General features: G+C 40.8%; 1 protein-coding gene across 1 annotated transcript in view; it reads left to right on the top strand.

Moving 5' to 3' along the window:
- Positions 1-12,023, top strand: part of LOC137341529 (diphosphoinositol polyphosphate phosphohydrolase 2-like) — a 55,690-nt gene extending 43,667 nt beyond the window's left edge. The window contains exons 3-5 of the mRNA XM_068004665.1: positions 1,529-1,573; positions 3,742-3,826; positions 9,833-12,023. Coding sequence (XP_067860766.1) covers positions 1,529-1,573; positions 3,742-3,826; positions 9,833-10,038 — 336 coding nt within the window. The 3' untranslated portion in view covers positions 10,039-12,023. The remainder of the gene's footprint in view (positions 1-1,528; positions 1,574-3,741; positions 3,827-9,832) is intronic.
- The last annotated feature ends 4,106 nt before the right edge of the window (positions 12,024-16,129 follow it).

The following is a 16,129-nucleotide window of genomic DNA, read 5'->3' as shown; positions in this document are numbered from 1 at the left end:
ATTGCAGCCACGGTGTGCTCATGGTGAAGGGCGTGGATGTTTAATCCAGTGGATGGGGTGGTGATCAAGCATACTGTGCCAAGAATTGTTGGCATATGGGTCTCTTCCTGTGATTCAATGCACAGAACGTTCCTATCCTTTTTAGGATTGTTCGGGGAATTGGTCAGATGTATATTCCCTTTGGTCTTCCACACCAGCCATTAATCTGCACGTAACATTAGGGAGTTTAGCAACTAATTATAGAACCTATTGATAGCTGATTGTTGGCTGAGATGTTTTGCGTTCTGTTTCAGCGATGGGGGAATTTAAGCGCCACTTGTAATTGAATGTGACTTTCTTGCTTGAATTTTTTAAAAAAATCTTGCAGTGGAATTGGCATTGCATTTTGCTCTAAACCAACAACTTCCATTTATATAGCGACTTTAACGTAGTAAAACATCCGAAGGCGCTTCACAGAAGCATTGGTGCCATGTTGTAATCCGCGTTTGGCTGTGGACCCCATCAGTGTGACTGGTTCAAGCAATTTAAATGGTCTTTTCCCTCTTGAAAATTTTCCAAAATCAACTTTCACGTACTATCCAGCTGTCTGGTGTTCATAAAGACTGGGAGTTTAAGAAGTCAGTCGGTAGTAAATGAAGTTAGTATTCTATAGATGCCCTGGTTTTTTGGGAAGGGGGGGGTGGCGGTGGGAGGAGGAAGAGTTGAAACCAGTGTCTTGCCTCACCTGACTGTTTAGTATCAGGTCAGGTGCAATTGCAGCTGGGATGCAAATTGTAAAAAAAATGTGAGCCACTATTGAAGGTGTCTGCTATCTACTGTTGCAAAGCATCAACTTCCTGAATTGCCTCGCAAAGATTTGTGAAAAGGTATCCATGTTAAGCATATCGTGCAGACTTGGACCTCCCATTTGAGGGGGTGTGGGCCAAGATGATACTTTACTCGTACTGGTTAGGGTCGGAAAGCTACAAAAGGTCAAATCTGGTACATGCTGGTAGTGTAATTTTTGAGGCCATTGTTTCCTCCATTGCCTAAAAATTAACTATTTTGATGTGATATTTGAGATGGTTGTTAGATCCCAGAGGGCCCAGCAGTGACTCTCTGCAGCACTGAGTTGCCATCAAGATTTGCTCCTTGATGTTCTACTTGACTAAACTAGGTGATGGTGAGCATTACCCTGTCCCTGTCCAATATCCACACTTGCAGCAAGGATCACCAGGATATTGATCGAGGAACCCTGCCCATTTCTCCTCCCTAACATGAGCACTGAGGCTAGTTTCTGGTGTAACCACTGCCACCCCACCTGAAGTCGGCTAAATCAACACATACCAGGAATTGAATGTGACTACACTAACCAAGCTGCTGGTGAAGCCTGGATTGTGCTAATTATCTAAAACCCAAATGCAATGCTTTTCTAAGCCTAAATTTGTCTGGTACCACTCTATGCAAACCAATGAAGATTGATGCCCATCTTAAATGAAATGTTTTTTTGGAGAACCTATGATGTGGATTATTCATCTTTTATGTGCAGGCTGGTGTGAAAGGGAAGTTGGGAAGATTACTGGGGATATTTGAGGTGAGTTTGTTGCTTTTGAATGAATTCATAAATTTTCTGTTAAAACTTTACCTGAACATTTATCACTGTAGCAAAGCATCCCATTTTCTAATGTCACAGTTCAAAAGTGTTTGAGAACATGGCCTTGTGCCTTAAATAATCTCCACTGGTAGGAAATTCAATGTTTACCTTGTCTATTATTTTGAACAACTTTATTAAATCCCAACTCAATTTTCAGTTTGAGAACACAGCCCTAGTTGCTTTAGCCTTTTTCTAACTCAGGCACCTCATCCCTGGCATCATTTTGGTAAATTAGCAATTATAGCCCTCCTATAGTGAAGAACCAGAACTGCACACTGTATTCTAGATGTGGCCTAGCCATCATTTTTGCTGTCGTCTGTGTACGATTCTCCTTGATATAACCCTATTTGTCCTCTTAATAGTTTTTTTTCCCTCTTCACCCACTTTTATGAATTTATGTACTGGCACACCTTAGATTCCTGTTCCTCCACTGCATTGAGAAATTAATCATTCAAGATATATTTCCAATCTTTATTCCCAAAATGTTTTCACATTTGTCCGTATTAAACCACATCTGCTTACTGCCCATTCTCCTAAACAATGTCTTTGTTGTCTCCTGCTTTAGTCCTTGTCGGTTGCTGCTACTCCCAATTTGGTATCATCAGCAAACTTTGATATCCATCCCCTTTCTGTCTAAGTCCAGATTATTTATTTCTGTATATCTGCCTGCCATTCTGAGAAATATCCAATCACCACAGCCCTTTGCTTCTATAAGTCTGTGTAAACTCTCTCTCGCTCTCTCTCTCTCTCTCTCTCTCTCTCATTCTCATTTATTTATTTTATTTCTTTCTTTCTCTCTCACCCCACCCCCAATGCATTTACAGTTGACATTGTTCTTTCAAAAAATTCTATTGTTAGTCAAACACCCTACCCTTTGAGTCCTTGTTGAATATCTCAAGTCTATGCACTTGAGTTTTATTTTCTTTCTAGCTATGGTCTCTAGTAAGTTTCCTACTGTTGCTTTCATTTTCCTTTTTCTTCCTTTAGCATAACCTCTGTCAAATTTTGAAAAATTACATTTAGTCCCTCTGCTACATCACACTAATGGTTAGTATTTTGGGATATGTACCATCTGATCCTGGAGATATCTAAAGTTGTAGTGCTCTTGGCCTATGCGAACAGTTTACCTATTCATACTTGTCCTCCCTCAGCCAGAAGGCTTTGAACACGTCACTCTTTAAATACTGGAGTATTCTTTAAACAGATCTACCATTTTATTATCTACAGTAATGACCTCACTATGCTCATTTTTGAGTGACTGCACCCCCTCAATTTTTTTCCCTAATTTTTATAGAAAAAAAAATTGCTGTCGTCCTTTGTTATGGCTGAATTTTTTTTCTATACTCCCTCTAAGCTCTCCTTACCTCGTTCTTTCTATTTGTCAACTATTGATTCTCAAGCTAGCTTTAGCTTTTTTTTTTAGCCTTTTAGCTGTGCAGGACTGTTTATTGATCCAACACAGCCCCTTTGTTCCTTTGGGATAGTTCAAGACTACTGTACCAGTTTCGTGCTTCCCTACTACTTTTGCCTCCAATGTACCCAGGCTATGACCCTATTCATCCCATTCTCATCAATCCACTTTTGAGTCTCTTCATTCTCAGCTTTAACATTAAAGCTGTGAAAGAGGTGTAGTTTCATAATGTTTTAAAACTACCTCAAGTAGAAAACTAACATTCATAGCATCCATTTGCACAACAAAACCAAGTTATTACCTGCTTTTGGTGAACTTATTGCTCATAATTTGGCAGGTTGGCTTGGCCTGGTTCTTGGAGTTAATGTTGGCCATGTGGTAGATCTGCCAATGAGGCATATAAAATTGAAAAATAAGGATGCATAAATAAAACTGCAAAATATAAATAGTTCCCCTCACTCTTCCCTAACCCCTTTTTTTGAGAGCCATCGTCCTGAGCATTGTTCTGATCAAGGTCCACTCTTGGGAATGGTGCAACATGATCATTGAATGTGTATCGATACTCAAGATTCCCATACAGCAAATGGAGATAGAGACATGGCTCACAGTTATGCTGAGGACCATTGACAAAGTATGTGATATAAACATTTGTAGAAATTATATTTTTGCTCCTTTGAACATATTTTTTCTCCAATAGAATCGAGACCGAAAGCACAGAACATACGTCTATGTTCTTGTAGTGACAGAAATTCTGGAAGATTGGGAGGATTCAGTTAACATTGGTAAGTGTAAAATATTTTCACAATTACTGTTAATGCAACAGGCAGTAAATCAGTTATCCGTCATCCCGATTGAGTGGTCGTACCACCAATAAGTTTAGTACATAACAAAGCCCCAAAGAAAACTGCCCCAAAGTGGGCATTAATGAATTTCACAACTGTAATGCATCTATCATTGTGACTTAAAGCTGGTGGTGCTATAAGCCTGGACTTTAAGTGCGGTGTTTGCTAAAATAGGTGGAGAGCCTTAGACCATAAGAGATAGGAGTAGGCCATTCAATGAGATCATGGCTGATCTGATTTTTACCTCAACTCCATTTTCCCACCTTTTCCCCATATCCTTTGACTCCCTTGCTGATTAAAAATTTGTCTAATTCAGCTTTGAATGTATTCAATGACTCAGCCTCCACAGCTTTTTGGGGTAAAGAATTCCAAAGATTCACTACCCCCTGGGAGAAGAAATTCCTCCTCATTTCAGTCTTAAATGAGCGACCCCTTATTCTGAAACTGTGCCCCATAGTTTTAGATTCCCCATGAGGGGTAACATCCTCTCAGCATCTACCCTATCGAGTCCCCTCAGAATCTTGTATGTTTCAATAAGATCTCCTCACATACTTCTAAATACTAATGAGTACAGACCCAACCTGTTCAATCTTTCCTCATAAGACAACCCTTCCATACCTGGAATTAACCTAGTGAACCGTCTCTGAACTGCCTCCAAAGCAAGTATGTCCTTCCTTAAATAAGGGCACCAGAACTGTACGCAGTACTCCAGGTGTGGTCTCACCAGCACCCTGTACAGTTGTAGCATGACTTCCCTACTTTTATACTCCATTCCCCTAGAAATAAAGGCCAATATTCCATTTGCCTTCCGGATTACCTGCTGCACGTGTGTGTTGACTTTGTGTTTCATGTATGAGGACACCCAGATCCCTCTGTACCACAGCATTTTGTAGTATTTCTCCATTCAAATAATATTTTGCTTTTTTGTTTTTCCTCCCAGAGTGGATGACTTCACATTTTCCCACATTATATTCCAGCTGCCAAATTTTTGCCCATTTGCTTAACCTGTCAATATTCCTTTTGCAGACACTGTCCTCATCGCAACTTGCTTTTCCACCTATCTTTGCATCATCAGCAAATTTGGCCACAAGACTCTCTGTTCCTTCATCCAAGTCTTTGATATATATTGTAAATAGTTGAGGCCCCAGCACTGATCCCTGCAGCACCCCACTAGTTACAGATTGCCATTTTGAAAATAACCCTTTTATCCTGACTTTGTTTTCTGTTAGTTAGCCAATCCTCTATCCATGCCAGTATATTACTTCCAACACCATGAGCTCTTATCTTGTGCAGTAATCTTTTATGTGGCGCCTTATCGAATGCCTTTTGGAAATCCAAATATACTGCATCCATTGGTTCCCCCTTATCCACCCTGCCTGTTACTTTCTCAAAGAACTCTAATAAATTTGTCAGACATGATTTCCCCTTCATAATACAATCAAGGACAGTCAACATGGTTTTATGAGTCTCCAAATGTCCTGTTACTACTTCCTTAATGGATTCTAGCATTTTCCCAGTGACATGTTAGGCTAACTGGTCTATAGTTACCTGCTTTCTGTCTCACTCCCTTCTTGAATAGGGGTGTTACATTTGTGGTTTTCCAATCTGCTGGGAAAAATTGAATCCTTATTTAATTAAAACCCAGGCAATCTGGCCCCTACTGTTTTGGAGGGGTGGGGGAGAAATAATGCCATCCTAGCGCACAAATTTCAATCCAGCACAATCTGGGGGGGAGAAAACCTTGTTGGAACTAGCAGAAATTTTGATGATTGTACTGGGCTGATTTGAAAAACAAAAGGGAGCTGTTTTTTCTTGGGCGTTTACATGCCTAAGAAACGTCTGTCCCCAACTGTAATTAGACCTTATAGTCTTAAACCACCACACAGTTTCACTTCAGCAGAAAACTACACTGCAGTATTACCCATAATTTGGCGCCAATCTGAGGAGTTTTTAAAGGCTACCTGTATGTGAAGTGATAGTCTCACTGATGCGGTGATGGGCACTCTTGAGGTTCGGTTAAGGAACTTTAGCCTGAATCTAACCCAAACCACACCTGCCAAGGAGTGCCTGATGCAGACACTTGTGAACAAGTAAGTAGTACTTCCTAGAGTCAGCATTTCTCCCTTTTTTAAGATTCATAAACTATATAAACTAGTTGCTCCTCAAAAACTTGCTACATCTGATTCAACATTTTCAATAAAGCATACAACCCCACAATTAGATTATGCAGGGTGAATTGGACTGAAATTTTTGTGCAAACTAATTAAAGTTTTCACAACTATGGGTGCCTATTTTGCTGAAATTACTGACATTCTTTCTGCTTGAAATCCTGCATTGTTCAAGGTCTGAAGGTGTGCAAGCATTTTAATAATAACTCCTCTAATGACTAGGCAAGTGTTCTTTTGAAGGGTATAAAGTAGTCCCTGGTTTCCTGCTGTGCATCAGTGGGTGTTTTGGGAGGGTAGTATAAATGGGCCAATGGTGTTGCTTCAAAAGTAATTCATTATGTGTGACGCATTTCCTTGTGGGGGTTTGATGTCATCAAGTTGCTAATGAGGTAGGTTTATTTGATCAGTTAAAGTGGTTTTTCCTCATTTTGCTGATTACAACCATAGTGTTTTTGAGGCTGCATTTTCAGCTCTACAATGTTTGATGTGGGAGATGCAATAGACACTTTTTTAAATACGGCAATTGCTGAGTTCTTGCTGGGACTTCGAGTAAAATAATTCTAAATTCTTTAGTCTTCCATCAGCACATGCAGAAAAGTTGTGTTCTTCAAATAACACTTGCACCTTATCCCATCCATTGTGATTAAATATATACATACACAAGCTGCTCAGATTAGCCTTGCTGTTGCTCAAGTCCTACATGTTTATCTGCTGGCATAACTTTTGGAGACTCTGCATTTTGAAACCTCTATGAAATTAGACTTTTTTTGGAAGGTTTCAAAAACCATCAAAGCTTAAGTTGTTTTAGCCATAGCTTCTAAGTCACCACATGATTTTAAAGCAGTCCCTTTTTGAAGTGGCCAGAACTTTCAGAATTCACAAAATCCAGATGGAGATCAAGGCCCCTGTTCAGCTATAATGTTGAAAGCACAGGCAACATTATCCCTGATACTAATGAACCATATCTAATGGTTTTCAGATGAATTGAACCATCTTATCAGATGGGAAATTTATGCTTTGTCTTGTGGTCTTCCACCTTCCTCTCTGTCCCCTGACATTCAAGGGAGTCACCCTTTTGGGCTAGTTCTCATTTAAAGGAACTTTCTGCCTGTGAGGTGCACTTACTTCTATTTTCCCAGGTCATAAAGGTACTGTTTAGCTTAAACTCACTGCTTTGTTGTCTCCAGAATGATGGGATTCAAACCCATTCTGGACTTGGGGATTTAACACCCCTCCATACAAGGGAAGAGTTCAAAATACAAAAATTAGTGCAGATAATTTGGTTAGTGTACCCAGGAGACTAGCAATGTATGGACCTCGAGGATTAGTCTTCATTGAAATTTGAGCACCCTGTAGAAAATGCTTGAGACTCAACTTAGAAGTTGATTCAATAAAGGCACTCCAATTTGGCTTTGGTTAGATTCTAGTCTACAGTGGGAATTGGGTCCTGAAATTCTTGGGGAGATTGGGCTTCCTTGTGAATCAAAAGTTCCAGTTACATTTCGATTTTGATAGGGCTCCAGTTTCAAACAGGTGTTGGTATAATATGGATTTAGCAGCGATAGTAAAAGTGGAGGGAGTGAAACCGTTGATCTTTTGGATCACGAGTTAAAGAATAAAATGAGTTGTCCCTGCCTTAAATGGAATGGGTCACACTGCACCGTGGAAGTTCTGCTGTAATAACTTCTAATTTTTGGTGTGTGTTGAAATCTCCCAGCAGACACATGGGGTGGAAGAGTGGTTGGAAGCACAGGGTTTAGTTAGTGCTATATGCAAGTTTTGGGGTTCATTGTACCAACCATTCTTGAGAAATTCCTTGAGACTGTTGCAGCCAAGTGTCTCTGGACATTGGTTCCTGGGATGTCCGGTAACCAGGTGGAGCTATTGCTTTGATTGTCTCGAGACAAACATACTGAGCTGGTTGGAGCTACACTCGCAGCTTCCTTCACAGGCTGGAACACATTTATAAGATCTTGTAGTGCCAGCTTCCCTGGTGAGGCTGGCACTGAACGTGCATTAAAACTGCATCGGTGCCTGAATAATGTCATCGGACCCCAACTTTTGCATTTTAATGGGCTTCTGCTGCCCAAAATGTACCTGTTAAAATGGCACAGGGCACAAGTGTGGCACAAACAATATTTTAACTCCGTGCCCTGTTCTTGCGGTGTGGGGGGGGGAGGGGAAGGAAGTGTTGAGTTCCTTCCCTAGTGAGAGCTTGGCTCTTTCCCTCAAGCTCTGCATGTGACCAGTGACATTCTTAATCTTTGTACCTAGTTCAGCTTGGGACAAAATTCTGACCATAGCTAGTTGTTCCTTTATGACCAGGTTAAAACAAGACACAAAGGAAAGTTGGTCTTTATCTCAAGAGGGTTGGATTACAAAGGGGAGGAAGTTATGCTTCAGTTGTACAGAGTGTTGGTCAGACCCTGTCCAGAGAAATGTGTTCAGTTTTGGGCACCGCAACTCAGGAAGGATATATTGGCCTCGGAAGGGGGTGCAGCACAGATTCACCAGAATGATACTGGGGTTGAAAGGGTTAAATTGAGGACCGGTTGCATAAACTTGGCTTGTATTCCCTTGAGTTTAGAACATTGAGGGGTGATCTCTGATATTTAAAGGATTCAATGAGGTAGATACAGACAAAACATTTCCTGTAATGGGGGAAATCAAAGACAAAGGGATATAATCTGAAAATTAAAACTAGGAGGGAAATCAGGAGGCACTCTTTCTCAAGGGTAGTAGAAATCTGGTCCTGTCCCCCAAAAGGCTGTGGATGCTGGGATAATTGGAGCTTTCAAGATGGAGATAAATAGATTTTGTTCAGTAAGGGTATGGAGCAAAGGTGGGTAAATGGAATTGAGGTACAGATTTTTGACATCTATGTATAGTCATTCCTTAAACTTCAACCGGCACAAAGACTTTCTCTGTTGATCCATTATTCTCATTCTGACCTCTTATGGATTAGTGGTGTGTTAACAGTTAGTGCTCTCTTTTGTCAGTTTCTATTTTAATGTCCTGTTTCAGTGTTTGCTGGTCTCTCTCTTTACTGAGTCTTTATCACTGCTGCCTCAAGCATTGTTGTGGCCTTCTGAGGGAGGAACCAGGAGCCTGTCTGAGGCTATGAATGAACCAGCAGATTCTGGAGGCTGGGAAGAGGATTATCATTCTAGACATGTCCACTTTTTAAAAACGGGTTACTATTTTGATATTTCACTTTTAAATCCCCTTGACCCAAGGGACAGTGGGCTCTTCTGATGGAAGTTGGATCTGCGTAACAAGAATAGAAAACTCTATAACTGTTTAATTTACCATTTCATTTGAGTGTGACATACAGAAGGCCACTAATTTGTGGTTTTCATAGTTGGGGTGGGGGGGAGGAGAGAAATAGGCAAAGTAATGGAATGTGATCTCCAAGACAGTTAATACTCCAGAAACCCAGATAATGAAAACAGAATCTAACTTATTTAGTCACCGTTGACTACAGGTCTTGGTTATGCTCCTTTTTGAAGTCTACCTTCATAACCAGTGTTACCATATCCTACTTCGTGTATTGCCATTTGTGGCATGCACTGTGACCGTGATTAAGCTTGGCAGGTGTGCACAGTAGGCCCTCAATTCTTGTGTGGGAAGATGTTTGGTGTTCAGTTTTTTTTTTAAATCCACTTGATAGCTGGAGTGTCTACATGGATTAATCTGCCTGGCACCAAATGGTGTCTCTTATGGTCAATATCATTAGCAAAAGAAGTTGAATCGACACTGTTTGTTTTTGCTCCTACAGGAAGGAAAAGGGAATGGTTTAAAGTTGAAGATGCTATTAAGGCTTTGCAGCGTCATAAACCGGTACATGCTGAGTACTTGCAAAAGCTGAAACTGGGCAGCTCGAGCACGAATGGAAACTCCGTGGTCTCCACACTTTCGGATGACACAGCTACCTTGTATGTGACCTCTTCCCAAACTTCAGGGATGTCATCTGACCGCAGATGAAATGGACATTCACATGTGGCCTTTCTGCTCATGTGCAGTCAATTAGGAAATTGCATCCTGCTTTCAAAAGCAGAATGGTCTAGTTTAGATTGTATATGTATAAATACTTTTGCATGAATACTTGCAGTGTTGATATGAAACTTTTTATGATGTAAAATAGTGTTGAAAACCAAAGCCATACATTGATTTATGTTAGCATTATTTTGTTAGACATGCCTTGCAGGCTGCTAAAAGTTTTAAGATTGCATTATATAGAAGGGTCTATTTAATCCTGTTTCAATTTTACCATGCATAGCATGCCACAGATGTGAAAATGACTTTCTACATTGGTGTTTTACAATGGTAATGTGGTATCTGATTGTTTTCCATTTAAATTAAATTGAGGAATATTTAAAATGAACACGAGACATTCTATTAGAAAGTCCGATTGCTCAACACTTGATTTCAAAATGTAAATCTTGAAAAATGAATTGCCCCTTTTGAATTATTTGGATAACTGATGGAAGCCTTTTTTTCAAAGTTGATCACTTTGATTCTGTGCTGTTAATTAAAATGTGCTTGTATTCCTGATTTAAAACTGATCTGATGCAGCAATATGCTTTCATCTCAGTTTCACTGACCTGCAGTTGCTAAATATAAATATCTCCCTCCCCACATGTTGTTCAGTAATCTAAAACTCTCAAATTCTGTTACCAATTAGAACAGCTGCCAATTTGGTTTTTGTACTAAATTTGTAGCTTTTCTACTTTTTCCACCATTTTCTCTCTGCCTAGTTCCTTTTCATTTATCCTTTTTTTTCTCTGAATGAATTAATCTTTTTGGTTCACTCTCTTTCCATCTCACCAGACCTCCCATACCCAAGTTGTCCCAAATTGCACCTCTTAATTCTGTAGCTGAAGTACAGCTGGGGGTTACAAATATACCAGACTCCCTCTATAAAACTACTGCTGTCCTGGATGCTTGCAAAAGCTGAACGGTATCTCCTTAATATTGCCTGTGCAAAATTGAGCTGTCTTTCCCTCCCCCCACCCCCCCCCACCGAAATTTTGGTGTTTTAAACACTTTAAAAATCAATTCCCTTTCATGTGTCTGTTGCCTGAATCAGTTTTGTTTCACATGTTTTGTGTGCAAGTTTCTATTTGATTATATATTTGTACCTTGCTGATTGGAGGAGTTGGTCTGTTTTTAAATTTGTGACACTCTGGGGGACTCTAGTTCTGTGACTGCCCATTAGACTGGGAAGGTATAAGGTGGCTGAGCAGGATTTGGGAGCAATTTATTTTTTCTCATGTTTTAAAATGGCCATTATAAAGACTGTTTGCCATTTTTTTTTCTTGAGAAGCAATTGGATGATGCTGTGGGTTTGTGTTGAGCTTTTACGTGAGGGTCAGAATCCAGCCCTAACTGGCTTGTCACACTGCTGACTACAGGGTCCCACGTGAAATGTGTGGACAGTTTCAACCAGTTTCTAGTTGAGTAAAGGACCACCGTACATCTCTGCCCATAGCCAGTGTGCAAGAGCACACTTCACCGTGCTGCATTTGGAGGTGTTCCTCAAAGGTTAAAGGATTTGTAGACCTCTTAAATAGTTGTAGCACTCAGTCTTATGTGAAGTATGTTCCATTCTACCTTTTTAAACCCCTGCTCAGTTGCCTCTGACTCACCATAATCAATGAGGAATTCTTTTTTTAAGTATGTGGTTAAAATACAATATTGAGATTGAAAGTAATAGCTTAAAGACTTGAGAATGATCCTGCCTTATCCAGTCACAGCCTTCTGTATTTGAGTATTCAATATTACTTCATTTAAGTACAGTGCCCTCACTATTGGTTTATAGCTCCATTTATAGAAACCCACCACTTTCATTAAAAGCTTTCTGTACGGTCCCAAAGACACCATTCGAGAGAGTCTACTGTATTTGATTTTAAAAAAATCATTTTCTTAATGAGACTAATAGTCTTGAATAAAACTGAATTTTGAACAAAGTGTGGCTTGTTCTTTCTCCAAATCTGGTAGTGGAGGTGCAAGATGTATACAAAATATGGAGTTTGGTTGGATAAAGATTTGAGGAAGGGAGGGGGAAAAACACATGGGTAGAGTTAGTGCAGATGCAAATAGTCCCTTTTTCTTTCTGCCATTGATATCGTCACTGTTTACTTCACATCTATACTGTACAATACTGATCCTTTTTTGGAAGGGCCTGGTTTATACTCCACCTTGAGCTGAAACCAGCATTACACAATATAGGTTTGCCTTAAAAAAAAAATTGAAGTGGCTCTCCATTTTATATTGAAAATCGCGATTTGGAAAAGCTTGTAACCTCTCTCTAACTTGTGTCCTGAAATAAAATTGGTTAACTCCTAGATAATCCTTCAGAGCACAGTATAGCTTTGCCTCTGCTAAAACTGTTTTGTTCTATGCTTTCAAGTGGCTATTCTCAGTACAGCTTGTCTCCTACTACCATGCAGCATGGTGTGATCCTTAAATTAGCACATTGCTGGTATTGCTGTGGGCATTTTACTTTTTAACTGTTTGCTAATTAAAGCTTCTCTGAAAAGGTGAAGCTCTCCAGAGAAGCTTTAGCTAGTGGGAAATGATTTTGCTACTTTGAATGTTACTAATATCTGGGAGATTCTTTCTAAAGGATTGTTTGACAAGGGAGAAGAAAGAAAAGACTTGTATTTAGTAGCACCTTTCATGACCTCAGGATGTCCCAAAGCCTTTACAGCCACTGAGGAACTTTACAAGTGTAGTCACTCGTAGGAAACACAGCAAGGTCCCACAAACAGCAATGAGATACATGGCTAGATAATCTGTGATGTCAGTTGAGGGATAAATACTGACCAGGACACTGAGAGAATGCCCCCTGCTCTTCAAAATAATGTCAGCTGAGAGGGCAGGCGGGCCTTGGTTTAACATCTCATCCGAACAACAGTACCTCAGACAGTGCAGCATCCTTCAGTACCGCACTAAGGTGTGTCAGCTGGATTTTGTGCTCCAGTTTCTGAAGTGAGGCTTGAACCATCTGCCTTTACCTAACAAAAATCTAGCTTGACCATTTCACTTGACTGACCAACCTTTCCGGTACTAGCTCATGCTAAATTTAAATCGGCGATAGATAGCTTTTTGGCAACCAAAGGTATTAAGGGATATGGAGTTAGATCACAGATCAGCCATGATCTTATCAAATGGCGGAGCAGGCACGAGGGGCTGAATGGCCTACTCCTGTTCCTATGTTCCCTCCCCCAAGCATCCACAGTCTTTTGGGGGAGTGTGTTCCAGACTTCCACTGACATTTGTGAAAAAGATATCCCAAGCACACAACTTTTGAAAAATTAAGGTATTAACCACTGGGAACTGGATTGAATGGAATTTAAATGTTAAAACACAAAAAAGGACAAACTTGATACAAAAATTAAAGCAGCATTAGAACTAGAAAGGAGGTGGGCTATATTCTACAAGGCTCAATGGAGAACCCCAGCGATTGGTGTTGAGACTGATCCCTATGCCAGGAGTCTGGGTTAAGAGTGATGACTGGAGAGATGTGGGCTTTTCAGCTGTACTAGGTGCTGATTGAAGGGTGACCACCTTAGAGTTCTAGAAGATAGAGTAAATAGTGAAAGAAGGAGATATTCAGATTAATGGAAGGCGAATTTAGAACTTCTTGGCAGAATTGATCAGAACATAGAATGGACTACCAAGCAGAATAGTGAAGGAACAAGCCCTGGAATCATTTAAACAGTTGTATGCTGTGATAGGAATGTAGGTTCTTTCTAGATGGGATAAACCAAGGACTGAGTGGTCTTTGTTGGCTGTCTTGGTCTTCATCTATAAGGCATGATGTGGAGATGCCGGTGATGGACTGGGGTGGACAAATGTAAGGAATCTTACAACACCAGGTTATAGTCCAACAGTTTTATTTGAAAATCACAAGCTTTCGGAGGCTTTCTCCTTCCCATATAGTATTTACCATTGCGAATCTATTCCTTTAATGCTAAGGTAATGGAAGCCATTGTGGAGGGAGATGGTCAAACGCCTGGTGAATGTGGTAAAGCTTCTGTTCTGGCTCTGCATTGATGTCCAGGAAGAGAGCTCCTGGCCTTGTGTTCACTCTAGCACTCCTCTACTGTATGCAGTATCCAGCCTCAGGCTGCAGCTAATGTGGGCAGCTGGTGCCTGGGAAGAGTAAGGCTTAACTTGTGGAGAGTCACTAGTGGTGGTGGCAAGGGTGACGGTGCCAGAAGCTCTCGGGAATTTCAGGACCTAAAGAGGGACAGTGCTTTGTGCTGAGGAAACCAATTGCTAGGAAAAAGAGAGACTACCTACCAAGGTCAGTCGTGGCTCAGTTAGTAACAATCTCTCCTCTGGGTCAGAAGGTTGTGGTTTTAAATCCCAGAGACTAGAGCACAAAATCTAGGCTGACACTGCAGTGCCGTACTGTGGGAGTGCTGCACTGTTGCAGGTGAGATGTAGAACTGAGGCCCTGTCTGCCCCCTCAGGTGGATGTAAAAAAGCAGGGGAGTTGTCCTGGTGAATATTTATCACTCAACCAACATCATTAAAAAGATTATCTGGTCATTCATCTCGTTAATGTTTGTGGGACTTTGCTTTATGCAAATTGGCTGCCAGGTTTCCTACATTACAAGTGACTTCAAAAGTACTTCATTGGCTGTAAAGTGCTTTGGGAAATCCTGAGGTTATGAAAGGCAAGTTCTTTTATTACCATTTTCGGTAGTCTTCATTCTCAGAATGATTGAATTCTCCAAGTGCTGCTGCAGTTCAGGCAGTCTGAATCACTTTCTGGAGAAACAAGTTATGCCGTAGTAGTATTATGACAAAAGGTGCGAGGATATGCCAATCCATGTGGTCTTAACTCACTCCTGAGATCACGGGTAGGTGACTGGGACGGTCGCTCAAATTACTCTTAACTAAAAAGGGAAGAGCTGGTGTGGATAAACCAAACTATGCACATATGACAAGTCAACAAGTGATTATAAAGGGTGTACAGGCTTGCCAGGCCTGTGGGGAATGGGGTGGAGGGAGTGTGGTATTTGAAGCATATAATCATTTAAATGTTGAGTAAGACCCTAAAAGATAGGTAATCATGCTGTTGCTCAGCATCCTTTGGTTATTACTTTGTTAGACCCTCAGAGTAGGAAGCAGGAAAACTTGCGAATCTGTACCCTCTTGGACAGAATAGCTGAAAGAGCTTTGCTCCACGTTTATTATGGAAACTGCCTATGTAAACTTATCAGGCTGTAATTACACTGCAGCACCACCTCAGGGGGTTAGGTGTAATTACAATGAAGTTTGAGCAGTTTCCATTGTAAATGTAGACAGGAATTTATAATGGAAAATAACTGTAAAATGGAGATTGAATTATGTCTGGTCGAATTATCCATTAGCCTTTAATTTGACCCCCCCACCATTCCTTGAAGACTACACTTGCCCTTTACTCACCCTTTGCATCATCACATAAGATCAACTAGTGTATGATAAATGTACGGTCCATGTCACAGCTCTGTATGGTCCTGTCAGTTGGGACTGGTTTCAGGCATGGGACCTCCCAGGTCACCTCGCAATCTCCCACCACCTAGGTGGTGATGCAGAATGCAGCTCCTTTGAGACAGAATATCCGGGGGTCGTGGGAGCGGTGAAATTCAGATGACAAACCGAGTAAAATTAGAGTCCTGAGTACCAATTTGGATTCACTGCTGTAATTGGTCTGAACATCTTTTATGGGGGGTCATTTACATTGCCCTATGTATGATGGCAGGACCCAAGTATTCAAAATGGAAGAGACAACAGTAAGAAAGATTGATCAATGTAGGAGAACACCACTGTATAAACTATTCCACCAAAACAAGAGGATGTCTGGGCTCCATGCAGAAGTGTGAGTGGTCTGTAAAAAGAATGGTGATTGTCCAGTAAAGAGAATAGGTCTATCTTGGTAACCCCACCTTTCATCCGCTTGGCTCACCCGAGTAAACGTTCAAGCCCCATTCCATGACTTGAGCTCAATCTAGGCTGACACTTAAGAGCAGAATTGAGGGAGTGTCGCATTTTCAGAGATACAGTCGCCACCACTCGC

This window comes from Heptranchias perlo, chromosome 24, assembly GCF_035084215.1.
Source record: "Heptranchias perlo isolate sHepPer1 chromosome 24, sHepPer1.hap1, whole genome shotgun sequence".
Taxonomy (NCBI): Eukaryota; Metazoa; Chordata; class Chondrichthyes; order Hexanchiformes; family Hexanchidae; genus Heptranchias; species Heptranchias perlo.
This window is presented reverse-complemented; position numbering and strand designations above follow the sequence as displayed.